The sequence below is a fragment of the Mauremys mutica genome, chromosome 2 (genome assembly GCF_020497125.1).
Source record: "Mauremys mutica isolate MM-2020 ecotype Southern chromosome 2, ASM2049712v1, whole genome shotgun sequence".
NCBI lineage: Eukaryota > Metazoa > Chordata > Testudines > Geoemydidae > Mauremys > Mauremys mutica.
The window spans coordinates 180,825,524-180,850,964 of record NC_059073.1 but is presented as its reverse complement, the minus strand read 5'-3'; the positions used below and the strand labels follow the sequence as shown (position 1 = coordinate 180,850,964).

Here is a 25,441-nt window from a genome sequence, read left to right as displayed (position 1 = left end):
AGAGCTGGGTGGAAGCTGCTCTGGGGACTAGCTGGCTCCCTCCTGCTCATGGAAGTGAATTCATCTCCTTTCCCAGTAGCACCTGCTCTCACTCTCATTCCCCATCGGGCTCCTTGCTGCCAGGCCAGCGAATGGCCATACTATGAGAATGAAGACTGGGCCCCGCCCCAATCTCCTGTGTCTAATCCCGCTGTTTACCTTGTCCCTTATCAGCTGCTGGGCTTCCCCCAGTAGGGAGCAGGCGAGGAGCAACCCAGCCTGGCTGACACTCAGCAGGGGGTCGTGGATGGCCAGCACTGTTGTCCGTCCGGAGGAAGGATCTTCTCTGCCCCTCTGAGAAGAATTTTCCAAAGACCTAAAACCAACAGGACATGAGGCATTAGCAGATTGCCCAGAGCCAGGCTCCAAATCCTGGGGCAAGAACGGCATCTCCTACTAGTGGCCACAGGAGGCAGCCACTGCAGAGGACCCAGCCACCCTCACTTCCTGAGCTGTCTCATGCCCTGGGAGCAGAGTGTCCTTACCTCCCCCACCTTGGCCGTGTTCCTGTAGCCCAGAATCCTGCTGTCCTGGTGCCAGTCCCAGCACCACAGGTCTTCGGCCTCATGGATGGGCAGCCCTGGGAAAGAAACAAACACACACACACACATTTGTCATTCCGGTTGCAGTGCTTGTGTCCTTCCAATCCCATTGGTGGCTGCACAGTGGGCAGAGTCCTCGCTGCGTGCCTGGCCCAACAGGATTGCAGGGGAGGGGTGTAGAACATAAAAAGAGACAGAGAGAGACTCATCCTCCAGCCGGGGTCAGCCTGAGAGAAATTGGCTGGGGTCCCAGTCTCACTCTTCTATCGGGTGCAATTTCCCAGCTGGGTTCCTTACCCCTCTGGTGCAGCAGCAGCTGGTAGAGCCGGTAAACCCCCTCCCTGGCCTGCCGGCTGAGGTCCTTGCCTGGGTCACTGATGAACAGAGCCAGCTGTGCCACATGGTGACCCAGCCAGGGGAATTCTGCTGAGTTCTAATGGAAGGGAGAGGGAGAGGGGACTCCATCAGCATTTTCCTGTCAGTTCCCAGTCTCCCCCTGGCCAGGACTCTCCTTCCCCTTGGCCTCTCTGCGGGAGAGGAGAGGATCTAGAACTAAACTCTTAATTTTCTCTGCCCACAAGGGAGTCTGGAGCACAGAGATGTGGGCAGGGCCCTCCATGAGGATTTGCTTCCCCAGCTGCTCCAGGATGACAGGAAGGCATGAATCTGGAGCATGGTCCCCTTAAAAGCCCAGAGTCACCACTGAACCAGGACAAGAAGAACTTGACTCAAGTCCAGCTCATTCTCACGTCAAATTCAGGGTGGGTGATGGTGGATCTGAGCAGGGCCGTGCTGCTCCTAATGGCCCTGGCTCTCTCCTGCGACATCCTGAACACAATCCAGTAGTTCATGTGCGGTGGGGAAAGGAGGCAGCTCAGGATCAATGGGCAGGTGCATGTGTTGTGCTAATGAGACCCTCCCCATCCCCAGGGGGCTGAGACATTGTGCGTGGGGTGGAATATCTGATTCATTGATCTCAGAGCTTTAGAAAGGGATTGTTGCCCCCAGTATGATGCTTGTATCCTGCAGGTCACAACTTGTCATTGTCTCTCTAGATTGGGACAATGCTCGGTGTCGGGGCTGGTCCCATCCTCCCTGAACTCCTGATTCCTGAACAGCTCACCAGGAAGGAGACAGACCCCTCCCGCCTCCCTGGCTCTCAAGTCCTTGGATGGGTGAAGGAACTGAGTGTGAGCACAATCCCCCCAGGAATCTCAGGGCCCATCAGAGAGAAGGGCTGATTCTCTGGGGTCCTCCTGTTTCTCTAGGAAGGACCCTGTGACTCTTCTCTGAGGACCATCATCTGGATCTCACAGGAGGGCTTCAGACTCTCACTCCCCAAGTCAGCCAGAGTCCCTGTGGTTAGTGCGCAACAGAACCAGGCAGAGCTCTGGGTGAAGTTCCAGCTCCTTCCTCTGTTCTTCAAGGAGGAAGGGCCTGACACTGCATTGCACTGACTGCCCTGACCAAGGAGGGCTCACTGGGGACCCAGCTAGGAGGATAGACTGGAAAATGGATCTATGAGTTAAGGTAAAATTGCCCCCACCCCTCTCACGGGGCTCACCTCCAAGATGTAGTGGAGCCTGTCGGTGTCTGGGGACTCCGCCAGCAGGGTCCCCAGAATGGCATCCAGGAGGTCTGGCAAGACTCTATGCAGATCCTGCAAAGCAAGGGAGAGTCATGGGTCAGAGTTAGGGAATCTGGGGCTACACCTGCCACAGGATGGGAAGAGGGGACTCTGGGAAGCACTGGTGAGACCCCCAAACACATATCCTGGCCTCTCTCATTCACATCCCACTGCGGGCAATTAGCAAGGATTTGTGGCAGGATGACAGCTGGTGCCTCAATCCATGACTTTAGCATGATCTACCTGGACTTGGGTGGTGTCCTTCTCCATGCCCAGGGTGAAGACGGCATGCAGGGCAGCTCACAGGAGGTGCGTCTCCAGCTCTGGCTCCAGGAAAGGTGTCAAGGTGCTGGCAAGAGAGAGGAGCCAGCATTAGACTGTGCAGTGCGGGGGTGGGACTGGAACCAACACGGACATGAAACTGCAGGGGACTAGGCAGAGGCTGCCGAGAATGGAAACTGAGGCACCGAGCCAGGGTATGATAAGGCCAAGGTTTCCCAGACAGGGCAGGAATAGGGCCTGTTCCCTGGACTCTGGTGCCCCTCCTGTATCTGATCCTGGGAGTGAGTCTCTCCCCAAAACCATTGCAATGTTACTGGAATTAGAAGAACAGCGCAGCAGGGAGAGAGGGAACCTTCCCATCACTTCTGCCAGAGGAGTCACCCTTGGGAGGTGACCTGGGAGTGGGAGGGGCAGTGACTCCCAGCCCTGGGCCGGAGCAGCACCGGGGCTAGGGGAACCGGGCGGGAGGGTCTCGGTACCTGAGGTTGCTACCGGCAATCAGGGAATTAATGAGGACGGCGCCGGGTGGAGAGTTATCAGGCAGCTCCTCAACGAGCTCCTGTGAGACCCAAAGGAGACAAAGGAGTATGTTAGATTCAGGCCTCACTGACACTTCCCAGTGAGGAGATTACACAGCCAGCACCCCACACAGCCAGCAGGATCCCCCCACCTGCCTCCCGCTCCTCCGATTCCTGCCCACTAGTGACCAAGCTCAGAATTTCTCTCATCTCTTCTCCCCAAACTTCAGCCCCAGCAATCCCTGCCCTCAGCTGCCCCTCCAGCACCAGCCATCCCCCATCCATTGGCCTGGGGAGACCCCTGCCTGTCCCGTGTCTCTCTCCTCCTTTCAGCTGCCAGGCACCGTGTCTCACTCACCACAATCCTCTCTACTACAGCCGCCTTGCAGCAGTGCAGATGCAGCGTGTCCTGCCCTCTCTGCTGTGCAGCGAGACACGCGGGGTGGATGGCGTGGAGGAACATGAGCTGCTGGGTTTCATCCTGCACCCACCAGGAGTGGGGTTAGGGGAGAGAGCGCCAGTTAGCCAGGGACCTCCCTGCCCCACCCACACCAGCTGCAGGACTCAGGCCTGAATGGAGGATAGTGGGTACCCAATCATTGTCCAAACCACCCACAACTCCTAGATAAGCAAGGTCAGGAACTGGGAGAAAGGTCCCCCATTAGGGGTGGTAGATCGTGAAGGACAAGACCCTCTGCAGGGTGTTGGGATGCTGGGAAGGGGCAGGACAATCTCGGTTCCAGCACAGCTAGAGAAGATCTGTAACTTTTCTCGGCCTTGGAGCTGCTCTTGGATGTTCTTGAGAGCAGCTTCCTCTGTGGCCACGTCCACCCCATTTCTCCTCCTCATCCACTGAGTCCCTGGGGGTCCCTGCACCAGGGAGAGAAGGGGACAGGGTGATGCCTGCTGCCACTCGGGGGAAGGACAGGGGCACGGTGGGGCAATGTGCCCCCTTCCCACCTCCGGGACCTAGGGCAGATCGGGCCCCACACTCCCCCTTTTCAGTGATGCCTTCAGCCCCCAATTCCTCCAGGAGCCTATAGCAAAGCGACCCCACATCACTGTCCTGGACTCCCTGGCAGGTGCCTCCCCCCTCCCCCCCGCAACTGGAGTATCAAGGACCAAAGTGGCAGCATCTAGTGTCAGTGGGGTTCACGTGGCTCAGGCCAAACACCTGGGCTGGGGACCTGCTCCCATAGCACTGTTTGAGTGCCTGGGCCCACGGTGTTCACAGCCCCCTACTCACCCCTCCCTGAGCCCAGCCTGGCCCCTCACCTGGAACAAAGCAACAGCGTCCATTGGCCTCGCTGCTTCCCGAGTCCCAGGCGCTGCTGCTGTCCCATGGAGAGCGGGCTGAGCTGCTGGTGCTGGGACAGGGATCCTCCACCTCCTGCCCTGGGGAGCTGGAAGGTCCTCGGTGACCAGGCAGGGCGATGCCTCCTGCTGGGAATCAGGGATGGGCTCCTGGGGCTGGTGCTGCTGACACAACAAGCCCTAGAGCCACCCTGCCTGGCTCCCCTTCTGGGCTGGGTCCTGCCTGCCCAGCTGCATCCTGGGCCAGCTCCATTTTGGCCTGGCCAGTGCCTCTCCTACCTCGGCGCCTTCGCCGGGAGCGGGTTTCCTCTGCCAGAAGGGTGGGCGCTTCCACCTCCTGGCCCGGCCGGGAGCTCCTTCCCCGCCAGCGGGGATGAAGGGGCCGCTCTCCTCCCGGGGAAGGTGGCAGCTGCTTCCCTCAGGCTCTGGGACCACCTGCAGAGCCTTCTTCCTGAACATCCTCAGGAGCCTGGACATCCTGGAACCAAGTGGGGAGCAGGCGTGAGTCTGGGGTCACGGCAGCCTCTCACTAATGGGCCTTTACGGTCCCTCCCCATCCCTGCTGCAGTCAGTGCTGCTCCTCCTCCCCTCACAGGGGGGTGCAGGGAGTGCAAGCAACACACATGGGCAGGAGTTTATTGCATTATCTGCTCCCAACGTTCCCCCTCGTCGTCCCTGGTGCTGCAATACCTGGGGAGTCTCATCCTCTTTGAGCACTGGGGTCAGTCAGAAAGAATATCAGTCACTTTGGACAAGCAGCTCCCTCCTGCCATCCCAGGCCACATCCACCTCCCCCCCAGCAACCCAGAGAAGAGAAGGAACAGAACCCAGGAGTTTGGACATCTCCGAGGAAACCATTCCCCACATCAAAGTCCCTAGGCATAGCAAGCCCAGGGCCCCCTTGTTTCCCATTGATTTCCATGCTCAGCAGCTCACAGGGTCTGGCCCAGCTCAGGTTCAGAATCTCTGTGAGGCCCTTACCTTGTAAACAGCTCCAACTCTTTGTGAGGGCTTCCCATAATGAGAAATGAAGAGCAACTTCCCACACCTACCCCACTCCACACACACACAGCTCTTGATGGAGGGAGGGAAAACAGGGGAAAGGACAAACAAGCAAGAGAAGAGAAAGGAGGGATGGATGGAGGAAAAGGGAAACCGAAAAGGAGAAACCCCAATGTCCCCAGTGATTCTAAGGGACAAAGTCCTAGGTGGGAAATAAAATTCTGCCACCTCAATATGGTGTTTTCCACCCCAAGAATTCAACTGGCACCAGAGGGATGAGACTGAACAGGTTCCAAATCTCTAGGAGGCTCTTACCTTCTAAACAACGATGTCTCTTTTCTAGCAAAATCAGTAAAAAGAAAGGAGAAAACTCCAAAGAGGTTCCTCCTCGCGCTCACGTATGTGAACCAGAATTCTCTCTCAGTCTCCAAGGAGAAACCTCGAGAAGGAGACTTGCTGAGGCAAAGACAGAGGGGTCTCCGAGGTTGCCCCTATCCTGTGCCGCTGTCCTTCCTGTGCTGATGATATCTCTCTGTGAGGTCACCACCTCCCCACCACCTTTGCCCAATAGCCCGGGGTCCTGCCAGAGGCCCTTGTGATGTCACTGACACACCCACCCCTCCCCTTCAGGGCTAATGTCCTGCCTCTGGCCTGGCCAGCCATATTGGATGTTTGAGCTACTCCTTGTGGATCAACCCACTCAAGGAGTGTTCATTCTAGGAAGCAAGTTGGCTACAGTTTTTCATAAATTACCAGACTCTATGGCCAGAAGAGACAATTAAAGCACCTAATCTGACCCCGTGCATATCACCAGCCCCTTGTACAGCACAGGAGCTAGTTTTTTAACAGATGCTGTCCAAAAAGGCACCTAGTCTTCATTAGAAGACATCAAGAGATGGAGAATCCCCACAACTTCTTTTGGCAGTTTGTTCCTGTGGTCAATCATCCTCACTCTTGAATATGTGTGCCTTATTTCTAATATGAATTGGTCTCTTTTCAGTTTCCAGCCACTGGGTCTTCTTATGCCTTTCTCTGCTAGATTAAAGAGTCCTTGGTAGTTTGTTCATTTGGTGAATCCTCCTTCCCACCCAGGCTCACGACTGCCCAGACTTGGAGAATTGTCCCTGTTCCCATTGCACAGCTGGGGAGCCTGAGGTACAGAGAAGGGAAGTGACCTACCCAAGGGCTTACACAGCAAGGAGGTGGCAGAGCCAGAAAGAGAAGCCACGAGTCCTCACTCCTCTTCTAACACACAACAAACCCCCCAGAGGCAGGGATAGAGCCCAGGAATCAAGATGTAGGGGAAATTTTTTTGAAATCATTTCTCTCAGAAAATCCCATTCAGACTAAACCAGTTTGTTTCTTGAAATCATAACAAGTGGGATGAAAATTCTCTGCAAAAATATTTTGTTGCAAAACAAAAGCATCTCCTGTTTGTCACAGGGTGTTAAATTGTCTCGTTGCACACAAAGAGGAGACACTTAGATCTCAAAAATTAGAGAAGATGCTTCAGTCTGAGCTAAGTAGTTGCTGCTCTTAATTTCAAAATAAGAAAATACAAATACAATAGAATAGTTCAGCTGAGAAAGGAGAATTGACTTGTCTTAGGTCACACAGCCAGTCAGTGGCAGAGTTGGGAACAGGACCCTGGAGTCCTGACTTTCAAACTAACCATCAGTGCTCTGAAATGAGCTATAAGCCAACAATTGTTCATAGTAATTCTTCAGCAAGTAATTTAGAAGAACTAGAATGTTAGTACTGCTCAGAGACAATTAATGGAGAGAAGCATCAAAATTCGTCCAACAACAAAGACCTAAGTCTTCTCCCTGTCAATAACCCCCTGCTCAGCGAATTGGGGTAGAGACTGAGGGTTCTCACCAGAGCCCAAAGAATGGCACAGGTCACCGCAGAAGGGGAATAAAATTCTGCCACCTCAATCTAGTCTTTTCTGTGCATGGAATTCATCTGGCACCAGATGGATCACATTGAACAGGTTCCAAACCTCTCTGAGGCCCTTACCTTCTAAACAGAGACATTTTATAGCTAAATAGGTAAAAGGAACGGAGAAAACTCCGAAGAGGGTCCTCCTCGCACTCATGTATGTGTACTTGAATTTTCTCTCAGTCCTAAAGGGTCTCTTAGGTTGCCCCTGCCCTGCATCCCTGTCCTGCTTGGCTCATGTCAGGGTCTCATGTGAGGTCATCACCTCCCCACCACCTTTGCCCAATACCCTGCGGCCCTGCCAAAGGCTCCTGCGATGTCACTGCCAAACCCATCCTTTCCCTGCAGCATTAATGTCTTTTCCTGGCCAGCCCTTCGGGTGTTTGAGCTGCTTCCCCTGGATCAGCCCACTAAATGACTCTTCATTGTGCACATCAAACAGGCTATATAGTAAAATATCAAAGACTGCTCTCCATCAGAGACCCAGGTTTTCATAAATTAGTAGACTTTATCGCCAGAAAGGATGATTAGAGTATCTAATCTAACCCCCTGCTTATCCTAGGCCTCTTGTATGTCAGAAGAGCTGGAGTTTGGGTTTTGTTTTTGTTTTTTGGACTAAAGCATCTTCCGGAAGGGCATCTTGTCTTCATTAGAAGACAGCAAGAGATGGAGAATGCATGAGTTCTCTTGGTAGTTTGTTCCAATCATGAATCACCTTCTAACAAATCTGGTTTTATTCTAATGAGAATTTCTGCTTCCAGCTGTGGGTCCTTGTTATTCCTTTCTCTGCTAGACAAAAAAAGAGCCCTTTCTTACTCAGCATTTTCTCTCCAGGGAGTCAAGCAACTCACCTCTCAATCTTCGTTTGTATAAACTAAACAGATTAAGCTTTTTCAATGTCTCACTATAAGCCATCATCTCCATCCCTCAAATATGAATATTTTCTGCACCCCCTCCAGTTTTTTAACATAATTTTCAAGATGTGGACACAAGAACTGGCTTCAATATTCCAACATCAGTCTCACCAGTGCTGGATCACCTCCCTTTCCATACTCACTATACTATCCATCCAAGGATGGCTTTAACCTTTTTGACCACAGCTTCACATTGACAGATCATGTTGAGCGGCTTGTTCACTATGCCCCCTAAATCCTTTTCAGAGTCACTGCTTTCCAGGGGACAGTCCCTGACAGTGTGGCCTGACTCCTTTGTTACTAGTCTGCATATGGCTTTATTAAAACCTAATTATTTAGTAGGTATTTTGGAAGAGTTAGACCATTAGGGAGAGAATCATGAACTGTTCATGGTTAATGAATGGAGTGAAGCAGCAAGAGTAATCAAATATATGATCGGTTAGGATTTGTTTGCTTCGTCTTAATAGAGATCAAAAGGACCTGAGTCTCCTCCCTCTTAATAGTCCCGTGCTCACCCAATCAGTGCTGAGACTCTGAGAGGCAGGAGGTTCAGGGTTCTCGCCAGATGGCCCAAAGATGGTCCAGGTCACCACCAGAGTGGATCACTCTCAGAGCACTATTCCAGCCCCAACTATTTGTGAGGGCCTCCCACAATGAGAGTTGGCTCCCCACCCCCACCCCATTCAACACACACACAACTCCTGATGGTGGGAGGGCAAACAGGGGAAAGGACAAAAGAAGCAAGAGACGAAGAAAATGGAGGGAGGGATGGAGGAAAAGGGAAACCAAAAAGGAGAAACCCCAATGTCCTCAGTGATTCTAAGGGTTAAAGTCCTAAGTGGGGAATAAAATTCTGTCACCACAATCTAGTGTTTTCCATGCCTAGAATTCAGCCAGCACCAGCTGGATCAGACTGAACAGGTTCCAAACCTCTCAGAAGCTCTTACCTTCTAAAAAGGGACATCTTTTTTCTAGCAAAATCAGTAAAAGGAAAGGAGAAAACTCCAAAGAAGTTCCTCCTTGCGTTCACATATGTGAACCAGAATTCTCTCTCAGTCCTCAAGGAGAGACCTCGAGAAGGAGTTTGGGACTATTTAGAAAAGCTGGACGAGCACAAGTCCATGGGGCCAGATGCACTGTATCCGAGGATGCTAAAGGAGTTGGCCGATGAGATTGCAGAGCCATTGGCCATTATCTTTGAAAAATCATGGCGATCGGGGGAGGTCCCGGATGACTGGAAAAAAGCTAATGTAGTGCCCATCTTTAAAAAAGGAAAGAAAGAAGATCCAGGGAACTACAGGCCAGTCAGTCTCACCTCAGTCCCTGGAAAAATCATGGAACAGGTCCTCAAGGAATCAATTCTGAACCACTTAAAGGAGGGGAAAGTGATCAGGAACAGTCAGCATGGATTCACCAAGGGCAAATCATGCCTGACTAACCTAATTGCCTTCTATGATGAGATAACCGGCTCTGTGGATGAGGGGAAAGCAGTGGATGTGCTATTTCTGGACTTTAGCAAAGCTTTTGATACAGTCTCCCACAGTATTCTTGCCAGCAAGTTAAAGAAGTATGGGCTGGATGAATGGACGGTAAGGTGGATAGAAAACTGGCTAGATGGTCGGGCTCAACGGGTAGTGATCAATGGTTCCATGTCTAGTTGGCAGCCGGTATCAAGTGGAGTGCCCCAAGGGTCGGTGCTGGGGCCGGTTTTGTTCAATATCTTCATTAACGATCTGGAGGATGGTGTGGACTGCACCCTTAGCAAATTTGCAGATGACACTAAACTGGGAGGAGTGGTTGATACGCTGGAGAGTAGGGATAGGATACAGAGGAACCTAGACAAATTAGAGGATTGGGCCAAAAAAAATATGATGAGGTTCAACAAGGACAAGTGCAGAGTCCTGCACTTAGGACGGAAGAATCCCATGCACTGCTACAGACTAGGGACCGAATGGCTGGGCAGCAGTTCTGCAGAAAAGGACCTAGGGGTTACAGTGGACGAAAAGCTGAATATGAGTCAACACTTTGCCCTTGTTGCCAAGAAGGCTAATGGCATTTTGGGTTGTATAAGTAGGGGCATTTCCAGCAGACCGAGGGATGTGATCATTCCCCTCTATTCAGCACTGGTGAGGCCTCATTTGGAGTACTGTGTCCAGTTTTGGGCCCCACACTACAAGAAGGATGTGGATAAATTGGAGAGAGTCCAGCGGAGGGCAACAAAAATGATTAGGGGGCTGGAGCACATGACTTATGAGGAGAGGCTGAGGGAACTGGGATTCCTTAGCCTGCAGAAGAGAAGAATGAGGGGGGATTTGATAGCTGCTTTCAACTACCTGAAAGGGGGTTCCAAAGAGGATGGATCTAGACTGTTCTCAGTGGTAGAAGATGACAGAACAAGGAGTAATGGTCTCAAGTTGCAGAGGGGGAGGTTTAGGTTGGACATTAGGAAAAACTTTTTCACTAGTAGGGTGGTGAAGAACTGGAATGGGTTACCTAGGGAGGTGGTGGAATCTCCTTCCTTAGAGGTTTTTAAGGTCAGGCTTGACAAAGCCCTGGCTGGGATGATTTAATTGGGTTTGGTCCTGCTTTGAGCAGGGGGTTGGACTAGATGACCTCCTGAGGTCCCTTCCAACCCTGAGATTCTATGATTCTAAGGAGACTTGTTGAGGGAAACCCAGAGAGGTCTCCAAGGTTGCCCCCATCCTGTGCCCCTGTCCTTCCTGGCTCATGTCATCATCTCTCTGTGAGGTCACCACCTCTCCACCACCTTTGCCCAATAGACTGCGGTCCTGCCAAAGGCCCTTGTGATGTCACTGACACACCCACCCTGCCCCTTCAGGGCTAATGTCCTGACCCTGGCCAGCCATATTGGATGTTTGACCTACCCCTTGTGGATCAACCCCCTCAATGAGTGTTCATTTTAGGAAGCAAGTTGGCTAGTTTTTCATAAATTACCAAACTCTATGGCCAGAAGAGACAATTAGAGCATCTAATCTGACCCCCTGCATATCACAAACCCCTTGTATAGCACAGGAGCTAGTTTTTTAACAGATCCTGTCCAGAAAGGCACCTAGTCTTCATTAGAAGACATCAAGAGATGGCGAATCCCCACCACTTCCTGTGGTAGTTTGTTCCTTTGGTGAATCATCCTCACTGTTGAATATGTGTGCCTTATTTCTAATATGAATTGGTCTCATTTCAGTTTCCAGCCACTGGGTCTTGTTATGCCTTTCTCTGCTAGATTAAAGAGCTCTTTAATACCTGATATTTTCCCTCCATGTAGGCACCTCAGCACTTCAATTAAGTCACCTCCCAATCTTTTTTTTAAGCTAAACAGGCTGAGCTCTTTCAATTGCTCAGTAGAAGGCATTTTTCTCCAGCCCTCAAAACGTTTTGAGGCTCTTTGCTGCCCCATCTCCAATTTCTCCACATCTTTTTCAAAGGTGGACACCAAAACTGGATGCAGCATTCCAATATCAGTCTCACTGGTGCTGTGTCACCTCCCTATCCTACTCATGGCTCTGCTCATATGTCTAATGATGGCTTTAGCCCTGTTCACCACAGCATCACACTGGGAGCTCATGTTGAACGGCTTGCCCAGTATGGTCCCTAAATCCCTTTCAGAGTCACTGCTTTCCTGGATACACTTCCCCATTCTGTAAGTGTGGCCGGCGTGCCTTGCTGCTAGGTATAGGACCTTGCATTTTGCTTTGTTTGAAGTTGTTTTGTTTGAATGGGTCCAGCTTACTAAGGGATCCGGATTGCTCTCTATCACTGCCCTGTCCTCATCATTAATAACCACTCTGCCAGTATTTTGTCAACCACTACTGTTATCAGTAAGGATCTCTCGAGGCATCTAGATAGACTTATGTGTAGTGCTGGGGAGGAGCCGGTGGTCGTTGGACATGTAGGTACCAATGAGATAGGAAAGGGTAGGAGAGACATCCTGGAGGCCAAATTTAGGCTTCTAGGGAAGAGACTGAAATCCAGGACCTCTATGGTGGCATTCTCAGAAATGCTTCCGGTTCCATGCACAGGACTAGGGAGGCAGGCAGAGCTTCAGAGTCTCAATGCGTGGATGAGACGATGGTGTGGAGAGGAGGAGTTTAGATTCATTAGGAACTGGGGAACTTTTTACAGGAGAGATGGGCTCCACCTAAACCAAAGTGGAACCAGACTGCTGGCACTAAACATTAAAAAGGTTGCAGAGCAGCTTTTAAACTAAGAGATGGGGAAAGGCCGATTGCTGCAGAGGAGCATGTGGATCAGACAGAGACTTCTCTTAGAGGAGAGTCTATTGATAGAGATTCTCTAGGTTTCAGTCAGGAGGAGAGGATGGAAGAGGATAATGTACGCGACAGATCAGACGAGAAACATTCACATAAAAAAGAATGCACCACATCTGAAAAGGGCAGACAAATAAACAGTGACAAGTTTTTAAAGTGCTTGTACACAAATGCTAGAAGTCTAAATAATAAGATGGGTGAACTAGAGTGCCTCGTGTTAAAGGAGGATATTGATATAATAGGCATCACAGAAACCTGGTGGGCTGAGGACAATCAATGGGACACAATCATTCCAGGGTACAAAATATAGCGGAAGGACAGAACAGCTCGTGCGGAGGGCTGAGGGGGAGAGAGGAGTGGCACTATATGTGAAAGAAAATATAGAATCAAATGAACTAAAAATCTTAAGTGAATCCACATGTTCCATAGAATCTCCATGGATAGTAATTTCATGCTCTAATAAGAATATAACATTAGGGATCTGTTATCAATCACCTGACTAGGACAGCGATAGTGATGATGAAATGCTAAGGGAAATTAGAGAGGCTATCAAAATTAAGAACTCAATAATAGTGGGGGATTTCAATTATCCCCATATTGACTGGGAACATGTCACCTCAGGACAAAATGCAGAGACAAAATTTCTTGATACTTTAAATGACTGCTTCTTGGAGCAGCTGGTACGGGAACCCACAAGGGGAGAGGCAACTCTCGATTTAGTCCTGAGTGGAGCGCAGGAGCTGGTCCAAGAGGTAACTATAACAGGACCGCTTGGAAATAGTGACCATAATATAATAACATTTAACATTCCTGTGGTGGGAAGAACACCTCAAAAGTGGTATTTAATTTCAGAAAGGGGAACTATGCAAAAATGAGGGGGTTAGTTAAACAGAAATTAAAAGGTACAGTGACTAGAGTGAAATCCCTGCAAGCTGCATAGACACTTTTCAAAGCCGCCATAATAGAGGCCCAACTTAAATGTATACCCCCAATTAAAAAACACAATAAAAGAATTAAAAAAGAGGCACCGTGGCTTAACCACCATGTAAAAGAAGCAGTGAGAGATTAAAAAGGCCTCTTTTAAAGAGTGGAAGTAAAATCCTAGTGAGGTAAATAGAAAGGAGCATAAACACTGCCAAATTAAGTGTAAAAATGTAATAAGAAAAGCCAAAAATGAGTTTGAAGAACGGCTAGCCAAAATCTCAAACGGTAATAACAAAATGTTTTTTAAGTATATCAGAAGCAAGAAACCTGCTAAACAACCAGTGGGAGCCATGGACGATCTAGATAGAAAGGAGCACTTAAAGACGATAAAGTCATTGCGGAGAAACTAAATGAATTATTTGCTTCAGTCTTCACGGCTGAGGATGTTAGGGAGATTCCCAAACCTGAGCTGACTTTTGTAGGTGACAAATCTGAGGAATTGTCACAGATTGAAGTGTCACTAGAAGAGGTTTTCGAATTAATTGATAAACTTAACATTTCAAGTCACCGGGACCAGATGGCATTCACCCAAGAGTTCTGAAAGAACTCAAATGTGAAACTGCAGAACTATTAACTAGGGTTTGTAACCTGTCCTCTAATGTAATGCCAATATTTAAAAAGGGCTCTAGAGGTGATCCTGGCAATTACAGACCGGTAAGTCTAACGTCAATACCGGGCAAATTAGTTGAAACAATAGTAAAGAGTAAAATTGTCAGACACATACAAGAACATAATTTGTTGGGCAAAAGTCAACATGGTTTCTGTAATGGGAAATCATGTATTACTAATCTATTAGAGTTCTTTGAAGGGGTCAACAAACATGTGGACATAGGGGATCCAGTGGACATAGTGTACTTAGATTTCCAGAAAGCCTTTGACAAGGTCCCTCACCAAAGGCTCTTACATAAATTAAGTTCTCATGGGATAAGAGGGATGGTCGTTTCATGGATTGAGAACTGGTTAAAAGACAGGGAACAAAGGGTAGAAATAAATGGTAACTAGTGGTGTTCCCCAAGGGTCAGTCCTAGGACCAATCCTATTCAACTTATTCATAAATGATCTGGAGAAAGGGGTAAAAAGTGAGGTGGCAAAATTTGCAGATGATACTAAACTGCTCAAGATAGTTAAGACCAAAGCAGACTGTGAAGAACTTCAAAAAGATCACACAAAACTAAGTGATTGGGCAACAAAATGGCAAATGAAATTTAATGTGGATAAATGTAAAGTAAAGCACACTCAAAAAAATAACCCTAACTATACATACAATGTAATGGGGGCTAATTTAGCTACAACTAATCAGGAAAAAGATCTTGGAGTCATCGTGGATAGTTCTCTGAAGACGTCCACCCAGTGTGCAGCGGCAGTGAAAAAAGCAAAGAGGATGTTAGGAATCATTAAAAAGAGGCTAGAGAATAAAACAGAGAGTATCTCATTGCCCTTATATAAATCCATGGTACGCCCACATCTTGAATACTGTGTACAGATGTGTGGTCTCCTCATCTCAAAAAAGATATACTGGCATTAGAAAAGGTTCAGAGACGTGCAACTAAAATGATTAGGGGTTTGGAATGGGTCCCATATGAGGAGAGAGTAAAGAGGCTAGGACTTTTCATCTTGGAAAAGAGAAGACTAAGGGAGGATATGATAGAAGTATATAAAATCATGAGTGATGTGGAGAAAGTAAATAAGGAAAAGTTATTTACTTGTTCCCATAATGCAAGAACTAGGGGACACCAAATGAAATTCATGGGCAGCAGGTTTAAAACAAACAAAAGGAAGTTCTTCACACAGTGCACAGTCAGGGGAAAGTGAGGCATCACATGGGAGCAGGACCTGGCCAATTTGGCTGAGCATCTGAATAATCGTTACAGTGAAAGTATAAAAGCTATTTAGTGCCAGAAGATGATTCATCAGGGAATTGGAGAATTCAGGGCTGGCCAGAAAAGGTTCATAAACCAGTATATAGCATAAACCAGTCTGCACTCTGCAACCTCACTGGTCTTGGAGACAGGGTACATCTCTTGGACAGGGGTTAGAGCAGGGATCGGCAACCTTTGGCACGTGGCCCATGAGGGAAATCTGCTGGCAGGCCGGGACAGTTTGTTTACCTGCAGCGTCCGCAGGTTCAGCCGCTTGCAGCTCCCACTAGCCGCGGTTTGCTGTTCCAGACCAATGGGGGCTGCAGGAAGCAGCACAGGCCAAGGGACGTGCTGGCCGCCACCTCCTGCAGCCCCCATTGGTCTGGAATGGCGAACTATAGCCAGTGGGAGCTGCAATCGGCCAAGCCTGCGGCTGCTGCAGGTAAAGAAACCGGCCTGGCCCGGCCCGCCAGCAGATTTCCCTGATGGACCGCATGCCAAAGGTTGCCGATCCCTGGGTTAGAGGATCTTTCTTTCAGACTGACAACTGTCAATAGTTTGGAACATCTATTTGTAATTTTGCTCACTGGCCCTGCTAGAAATGCCACCCTCCAATCATTGTGAACCAGGACCAGGAACACCATTTCACTGTCATATCTACATGGACCTGCAGACATTGTAGCTAGCAAATGCACTGGTGCTGGCGCTGTGACATGAGCTGGATGAACCACCCTGCTAGTCCATATATCCAGCATTCTCTCCCTGAGCAATCAGTCCTGCTCCCTGCTCCTCCTCTCTTCATCCAGGAATCCCTGGTGCAGTCTCTCTGTATGGACCGTGTCCCTCTCCTCCTTGGCTCTTTTGAAAGCAAGGTGCTCCTCCTTGCCCCTATCTCCAAAGGCTCCTGCATGGTCCTCCTAATTCTGGACCACTCCTGGAAATGAAACAGATTTGTTGTATTGCCAATCGGGGAAAGTGGGGGTAAGAGAGAAAGAATACCCCACTTTGCTTTCTGTCTGTCTACAAGGCCATGATTTGCAACATTGTGGAATTCTTCTATATCACTCTTCCATAAATTCTCATGTACACTCCATCTCACTTCTGCCCTTGGAAGAGTCACACATGCACAAGCCCAACCAATGCAAGTGTGTGAGTAACACTGATTTTATGTAAGAACGGCCATACTGGGTGAGACCAAAAGTCCGTCTAGCCCAGTATCCTGTCTTCTGACAGTGGCCAATGCCAGGTGCCCCAGAGGGAATGAACAGAACAGGTAATCATCAAGTGATCTATCCCCTGTCGCCCATTCCCAGCTTTCGGCATACAGAGGCTAGGGACACCCTCCCTGCCCATCCTGGGGGAGGATGGTCTACAAAAATTCTCTCTACCCAGAAATCTGAAGAAGTCATCTAGACTTCATGCTCCATGAAAAACTTCTGAACATCACCTTCCAGGAGAGGAAGGAAACAGGAGGAAAAACAAACTAACTTTTGGAGTAGAATGCAGCCTTCTGCAGGCAGCAGAGTGGATTGACCCCAACTCTCCTCCCGAGCCCAGCAACAGAAAAGCCAGGATGACACCAGGCAAAAGAAGTCCTGCTGCACGAAGCATCATCTAAAGTTGCCTTCCAAGGACTTAAGGAGAAACCAGGATAAAAAAAGATTCAAAATTCACATTGTCACTGCTAGGTGGGGTAATAATTCGTTACCTAAAATATGCATCTGCAGCATTGGATCAACGTACCGAATCATTTCAGAGACAGTTACTGACTGATGTTTAATATACCTCTGTTCCAGAGTTCTGTATTTATTATTGATTGTGTGTTATTTTTGGTTTATGGTTTTAAATGCCTTTGGTCAAAGAGAAAAACAACAACCTAACTCCCCCAGACAAATGGAAAGATGCAACAGTAGCCCATGGAGTCAGTGGATACCGATTCTTGCCAAGTGACAGGTGTAACCTTTTGTAACCTTGATTTATGTCCTATAACTGGGCCAAGAAGTAAATATCAGTCTTGTACCACCAGCTTTCTGATGAGTCAGACCTGTATTACACTCTTGACTTTACTAAGTAAGCCAAAATTCACCCATCTGCAGCTCCTCAAACAGACCCAGCCTCTCTATGTACACCTTGACTCAGTTGTTTCTATACTAATTAATCAACTGCTATCCCTTGTATTCTGTGTGGCTACTTATGTTACCCAGCTGTGCTTCCATTACAGTGTCAAATTAAAGTCACTGAAAACCTAATCTCTTCCCCTCCTTTCAGCTAGGTACAACATTCTCAATGGAACTCAAACCTCAGGCCAGGCTAGGATTTCAGGGTAAAGGTGCAATATGTGAACCTCATTGGTTTCGCATGATTTTAACTCCAAAGTCAGGGTCAGAAGCAGGACTGGTAATTGAAGATCAGAAGTGAAGCATAAGGGCAGGAGGAGAGGCAATGATTAAGCACAAGGTGAGTGCAGGAGTACAGTAAGGATCATAGATTCAAGGACTGGAAGGGACCTCGAGAGGTCATCGAGTTTAGTCCCCTGGTCCAAATACCATCTAGACCATCCCTGATCACAGACAGGGTTGGATACAGGCACAGACAGGGTCCAACACAGCCATAACAGAAAAGCACCATGTTGCTCAGACAAACTTCCTCTGCTTCCTTCTGGTTTAAATATCATCACTGGACCAATCAGTGGAGCCCGGTGATCCTCCAATCAGGGCTCTCCTGGGTGGTGCCTTGGCTAAGGCTGTAGTCCTACTAGCTTTGTGGAGACCAGGCTGCAGCAGCTGCCTGGGGACTCCTATGCTTGGGTTCAAAACCTTCTAGTATCTATTATGTTTAGTCTCTTAGAAGTGTGTTATACTGTGGTTTTATTTATAACCATATCCATTTCCGTTATCCTTGCTTTGCATCACTTACATTTCTCTTTGTTAATAAACATTGTTTTATGAGTCCATCTCAGTGCAGTAATATTAAGCAAAATGTGAATTCTTAATTAAATCAAACAAGGTGGTGTCTCTTTGCAGATAGCTAAATTGGTAATTTCTGAGAGCGTCTAGTGGCAGGGGCTGGATACTCCAGGGGAAATGCTCTTCCAGGGGGGCTCAGGAACAGGGGTGCACCAAGTGTTATCTGCAAGGCAAAGTAAAGGCTGGTGGAGCTCTGGAGGAGATTGTCTGGGTGGCTAACAGACATGAGTGTCAGGGAATTGGCATGCAGCTTAACATCAGTAAGTGTCTCTTTTGCTAAAGCAGAAAGGTAACAAAGTGACTCCTACTTCTGGGCACCTCAAGAAAGTGTCACAAGTGGGTAGGGCTCAGATTTGATGGCATGTTTCAAATTTCTTTTGATCTATGCAAATCCTTAACTTGGTTGGTTTAATTACACTGACCGCACTGCGAACCCAATCAGTGTCTATAGGCACTCAACATTTCATTTTCTCATCTGATTAAGTTCAGCTCAAATGTTATTTTTTGGTGTTCACGGGACTTTACATCATGTATACAATTTGGCAGCGCTCTGGGAGCTGTATCACTGATGTATTCAATTCAACTCTGCAACTTTAAGAATATCTTTTGCATCTTGTTCTGCATAAAAGTTTTACACTTGATCCTCTGCATTTGCAGACAGTTCTGTAACACCAAGTGAGACTTCCTGTCTCACTATTCCATACTCTACTGAGCAGTGTTTGTCTTCATACAGATATGCCAGTGTGACTTTGCTGTACAGACTCATTTTTGTGCCCAGTATATGAAACAAGCTTAATTTTTCAGTTTTAACACTGAGTAGTGCCACAGACTGGCTGGCCCTTTAAGGCAAGCCCCTGTCAGCCTTGCCTGTGACCAGACAGCAATTTCCCAGCTGAGTGTGTCTTAATTATAATAACTGATGCCAGCTATCGGGGAGCAGAGAGAGGACTACTTAAATAAAGCTGTGAGTTCAGCCTCAGGAGGGGACTGGAACAAGGGCCTGGGAGAGTCAGTACTGAAAGAGACCCACACCCAGTAGGTTAGGCTCAGGGAGAGGGGAGGCTGAAACTGGGCCTCTAGGGAGCAGGGAGATACCTGAAGAAAGTTGCCAGAGTCCCTGGGAAGGGTAGGTAGTGAGAAGATCTGCTGGGAGGAAGCAGGCTAGGAGATGCTCTGCAGGACCAAGGAAGAGGGGCTAAGAAGCAGAGAACTTCAGTGCATCACAAGAGAAGCAGAAGAATTATTAATTTAGATATTTATTTGGGTTTACAGTTGGACCTTGTTACCCTGGAAGGGGGATCAAACCTTTGAGTGACCTGGCCCTGGAAGACTGACATTGCAGGACCAAGGGAGTGGCCACTGGAAGGAGATGAAGTCCCCCAGAATGTCATGACCTGACACCAGGGGGCACTGGCAACAAGAACAATGGCCTACACTTATCTTTATTTTTTTGCTGTATTTAATCCCACCAGGCCTTCTATGGGGTGGGCTGTTGTGAAATCAGTACACTTCTTCGGAGGTTCCTGGCCACAGGTTCTATCAGCCTCATTGTGCAGACCCTCAAAACAGGCTTCTCTGTTTTTTCCCCCCTTCCAGAATTGTATTTCTTGGCATATACGTTTACCTTAGTTTGTTCTGTGCAATACCCTTTCAGTGAAATCAGATCTATATTAGAAACCAGTGTTCAAGTGTGGGGAAGGTGATATTTTTAATCCATTAGACTAACAGTGGTTTCAGTGCCAGTCACCTTGTTGCTGCATTGCTCTCCCCAGCTCTGGCTGTGCATCTACAAAGTAGTTTCAAGCATGTTGACTTCTTAACAGCAAGAATAACAGAACGGTTACTTTGGGTTTGGAATGCTGAGCCCAAGTTTCTTCTTTTTCCTGCACATTCTGTAGTAATGTATGCAGCAGCCAAGGAAACTCTGTACTACATCCTGCTAGGCAACACAATGAGGTGAAAGGAAAAGGGAGCAGGGGAGGGGGCTGCTAGTAGGAGAAAAAAGGATGAAGACCAAAAGGGGAGGGTGAATGTATGGCAGGAAACTGCATAGTGTTAAAAGCTGCATGCACTAGAACTTAGAAGATATGCAAAAGAATTCACAGCACAAATCTACTGCTGAGATGAAAGCAAGCTGGGATACCAGCAACTGCTTTAAATCATTGTGGACTTGAAGGAGAAACTGCAGATTATGCCAGTAAGACATAAAAATGTCAAATATTATTTGGGAGATCTAGAAGCTGACACATGATTAATCCCTTAAATAAATTATCACAGACACCATGGGCCAAACCCTGCTTTTAGTTACATTGATGTAACTACTCCAACTCAATTGTCCTATTCCAGATTTACACCAGGGTATGAACAGAATTTAAAGTTAAAAAGACTCCAGCAGAGCTTGAACCAGGAATTGGCTCTTTCACGGTGGGGAGTAAAAATACAAGCAACCTGATACTATTCCCTAATATACTATCCACAGTAGATAGCTATTATTTATTTATTCTCACAGCACCATAAGTGTGCATGGTGCTTTACCTACAACTAAAGCACAGAGTCCAGTTCTCCTCCAACACTGGGGCAACTCAAGAATTACTCCACTGAAGTTGGTGTTCCACTAGCATAGGAGAATCAGGCCTTATACGTCGCAGCTTTTAATGGTTTACAGTCTAAACCAAGATATAATCAGTGAAGTTGACGGATTCGGGAGTTGAGCCGGTGAAGGGCAACAGCAACATGATTGTGCAGTTACCAAGATTAGTGATGACTGATGATAAAAGAGCTCTTGTGAGAAGAATACAGCTGGAACTGGTGAAATTAATCACAATATTCATTGATGCTGCCACCATGTGGTTGATGAATAAAGGCTCAGTATTGTCACCTTCATTTAAGCAGAAGCCCACACATTTAATGAACAATTACCTAACTTGAAAACAAGTATTCAAGCTTATCCAGTGCAATCACACATTACATTAAAGGGTCCCATCCAGCCCAAATCAATGGGCATTTAATTGACAGCCAGACCAATGGGATTTGGACTCCAAAGCTGACTGCCTTCCAACCATGTACCTTTTCATATTCTAGCCACAAAAATCACCCAGTGATTATGTACCCAAAGTACTGGTATAATGTTACATTTTCAGTCTGGCTTCACCCTGGCTTCTAACTCTGTGCCAGCAGTCAACTACAGATGCCAAATTGAGGGCACAATTAACTGTGTGCACATAACAATGCATGCATAATACTGAGCACAACACTGTAGTAACTGCGTATGTAACCCACATACCTCCGGGGTGTGGTGTTCTCTGCTCTGTCCCATCTAATGGCACCCAGACCACTTAGAGAGAGATGAATGAGTCTGCTCTACAGCTTTAGCTAAGGGCCATATGGCTTTTAGCTCATGCCATAGAGCAGTGGTCACCAGCCCATCGATCACAATCAACTGGTCGATCCTGGAGCCTCTGCCAATCGATCGCAATCTCCAGGCTGCTAAAAGTCCAGCGGCGCAGCAGGGTTCAGGCAGGCTGCCTGCCTGCTGCAGCCCCATGCCGCTCCCGGAAGCGGCTGGCTGCTGGCATGTCTCTGCGGCCCCTGGGGGTGGGGAGTGAAGTGGCTCTGCGCGCTGCCCCAGCCCCCAGCACCATCCCCGCAGCTCCCACTGGTCAGCAGCACTTGCAGGTGCAAGCAGCGCACAGAGACCCGCTGCCCCCTCTCCCTCCCCAGGACATGCCAGCAGCTTCCAGGAGCGACATGGGGCCATGGCAGGTAGGCAGGCAGGCAGCCTGCCTGAGCCCTGCTACGCTGCCAACCAGGAGTCACCTGTGGTAAGTGCCTCCCAGCTGCAGCCTGCACCTCACACCTCCTCTTGCATCCCCACCCCAGGCCCCAGCTCAGAGCCGCCTCCTGCACCAAACTCCCTCAGAGACCCTGCACCCCCTTCTGTACCCCAAACATCTGCCCTAGCCCTGAGCCCACACCCAACTCCTTCCCAGAGCCCACACCCCCTCATGCACCCCAATCCCCTGCACCAGTCCAGAGCCCCCTCCTGTACCAAACTCCCTCCCAGAGCCTGCACCCCTCATCCTTTCCTGCACCCCAACACACTACCCCAGCATGGAGTCCCCTCCTGCACCCAAACTCCCTCCCAGAGCTTACACACCTCACTCCTGCACCCCAAACTCCTGCCCCAGGCTCAGCCAATGCACACCCCACAGTTAAGAATGTGACACTGCTTTGTGACAATCCCTGAAGGATTTGGGATCTGTAACCCTTCTGCCCGTCAGAGTTGGCAGCAACAAGGGCCGGGTTCAGTATCCAGGGGTTCCGTTTCAATAACACAATGCAAAACCGGCTCAAGCCCCCACCCAGTGACCTGGGACAATTACATATCACCCTCCCGGGCGCCTCTAGGAGGCAATACTTCCCCTCTCGCAAGCACAGAGTCCGAGTGTAGCAAAATCCTTTTAATAAGGGAAAAACATTGCGGCATTATGTTGGGGAAACACCACAAACAGGATTCATAACACAAACCATGAGCAAAAGTTTGGCATGAGTAAGTTTGGCAGTGTCCTTTTCCCCTCAGGTTCTTAAGTCCAGCAACCCAACAGTAACCCCCACCCACAGTTTCTGTCCTTGGTCAGCACAGCCCCCAGAGCTCAAAAGTTCATCTGCAGAGTTTACCTCCAAGCCTGGGTGGAAGTGGGGGGAGTTATGGGGGCAGCTTACATGCTCCACTGCACAGTCTTGCTGGGGTCCTGCTAGCTGTGCCTCTCCACTAGCCACCCTGCTAGCCGCTCACCAATATGTCTTCAGCACCCCCAGCCCTCAGTGATTTCAGCTCTTAGTAACTTTAGCAATTTCAGCTGTTAGTGGGGAGGGGGGAAGAAGAGGAGAAGTGCTGGCACACTCAGAACCACTTGCCCAAAGTAGGCCTAATGCTTAAACCTAGGAATCAGTTATTTCAGCTCTGCAGCATATAACAAGATTCCTAATGGAGTCAAAATTAGCTCTGTTATTACACAGTGGAGAGAGAAGAGATCAAAGTGGTGTTTAGGGGCCCACACTACCAAGTATAAATACCTGCCCCCAACCTCTCAGTTCACTAGGCTTTGGAACCCATGTCCCTTGCCTAGCGAGTGCTACTTAGTTGAGGGCGAGTCCCTCTGTCATAAAATGCCAAGTACAGTTCTACTGTCCTTGATTCCATAACCAGAATAACAACACTTTATTTCTCCTTCCCCAATAACAAAGAGATTAGGGATCCCACAGCAGCCAAAGTGATCATTTGGGCAAGCAGTCCCTTCGTGCTAGGCGGAGTGGGTGTGCCTATGCAAACGAGATCAGCCCCTGAAATCCTTTTCCACAACTCACCACCAGATGTCAGGGTAGTGCTCATTCTGACTCTGCTTACATCCTCCCCTCAGCCGAGAATTTGTCATCCCGACAAATCACACTCCCTATTATACCAATTTATTGGTTCCCTCCAAAGTGCCTCAGGAAGCCCACTATGGTTTCCACCAGCTTGTGTGCTAAATGTATTGGCTCCTCACTAGTGACCCCAGGTGCATCATAAGTTAACCATTTTACTGGTCTTATTACCCTGTCCCATCTATTGAGAATCTCTGTTGCCATGGTAAGGGGAACATCTTCTTGAGTGACGGATGGAGAGGTTTCCTTTGAGGGTCCCTCAGCTACTGGCACAGGCCCCTGCATCTCTGGTTCTAACAGTGGAAAGTCCAAGGTTCCCGGGGCACCCTCCACCTGTATGTCTCCACTGTCCAATAATCTGTGTGTGTCATCACAGCAGGGTCACATTGGTGGCACAGGGATGCCAGTAACGGGCCTAAATACTTCCACCATGGGGTTTAGGGCTGAGGAGGGGAAGCTCTCTCTTGGTTCAGCTGATCCAGACTGAAATCTTGTCTCCATTCCAAGATACACCCTAGTTGTGTCTTCCTCCTCAGACTCACTCTCAAATGTGCGGAATAGGGGTAGGTTAGCTGCAAGGGGCCCATTGTCCATGTTGGATGGCGGCTTTGCTCTGGCACTTTTGTCCTGCCCAGTTGTCCTGTCGGGGTCCATCTCATAAGGGGTGCCTACAAATTCCCCCACAGAGAGCAAAAGGTTTCTATGCACCGTCTTTATTTGCCCTGGACCCACTTCAGGTTTGATCTTGTAGACTGGCAGATCTCCCAGCTTTTCCATCACCAGGTAAGGTATGGCCTTCCATCTGTCAGCTATCTTGTGTTTGCCAGCAATACCCAGATTTTGCAGCAGGACTCTGTCCCCCGGCTGGAGCTCCTGCGAACACACCCTAGCAGCATATTGATGTTTGTTGCGGTCTGAGTTCTTCCGAGCTGCAGACATAGCTAAATGATAAGCATCCTGCAGCTTTTCTCTTAGTCGGGATACATATTGCTGATGAGTTTCATAGCTATCTCCATTCTCTGATACACCAAAGCACAGGTCTATGGGTAATCTTGGTTCTCACCCAAACATCAAGAGATATGGGGTGACTCCCATAGCATCATTCTTTGTGGTGGTGTAGGCATGCACCAGAAATGTAACGGGCCTAAATACTTCCACCATGGGGTTTAGGGCTGAGGAGGGGGAGCTCTCTCTTGGTTCAGCTGATCCAGACTGAAATCTTGTCTCCATTCCAGGATACACCCTAGTTGTGTCTTCCTCCTCAGACTCACTCTCAAATGTGCGGAATAGGGGTAGGTTAGCTGCAAGGGGCCCATTGTCCATGTTGGATGGCGGCTTTGCTCTGGCACTTTTGTCCTGCCCAGTTGTCCTGTCGGGGTCCATCTCATAAGGGGTGCCTACAAATTCCCCCACAGAGAGCAAAAGGTTTCTATGCACCGTCTTTATTTGCCCTGGACCCACTTCAGGTTTGATCTTGTAGACTGGCAGATCTCCCAGCTTTTCCATCACCAGGTAAGGTATGGCCTTCCATCTGTCAGCTATCTTGTGTTTGCCAGCAATACCCAGATTTTGCTGGCAAACTGCTGTCTTCTGCTCTGGTCGCAAAGTCCCCAACATATCTAACAGGGTTCGATTGAACCTCTCTGGTTGAGGATCATCTTGCGGGTGATAAGGCGTTGTCCTAGACTTTTTAATTCCTGCTATCTGTTAGGGGGCTTATTCCTTCACCCTCTCGCTTCCCTG

General features: G+C 48.7%; 1 protein-coding gene across 2 annotated transcripts in view; it reads right to left on the bottom strand.

Moving 5' to 3' along the window:
* Nucleotides 1-2,238, bottom strand: part of LOC123364843 — a 70,347-nt gene extending 68,109 nt beyond the window's left edge. Inside the window, exons 1-5 of one of the 2 annotated variants that reach the window (XM_045007303.1) lie at nucleotides 2,146-2,238; nucleotides 1,331-1,409; nucleotides 879-1,014; nucleotides 525-619; nucleotides 199-355 (exon numbers count right to left, since the gene is read on the bottom strand). In XM_045007303.1, the coding sequence (XP_044863238.1) occupies nucleotides 199-355; nucleotides 525-619; nucleotides 879-1,014; nucleotides 1,331-1,409; nucleotides 2,146-2,210 (532 nt within the window). In that variant the 5' untranslated portion in view covers nucleotides 2,211-2,238. The remainder of the gene's footprint in view (nucleotides 1-198; nucleotides 356-524; nucleotides 620-878; nucleotides 1,015-1,330; nucleotides 1,410-2,145) is intronic. The other variant, XM_045007302.1, reaches the window with a different exon arrangement.
* Nucleotides 2,239-25,441: the final 23,203 nt, after the last annotated feature.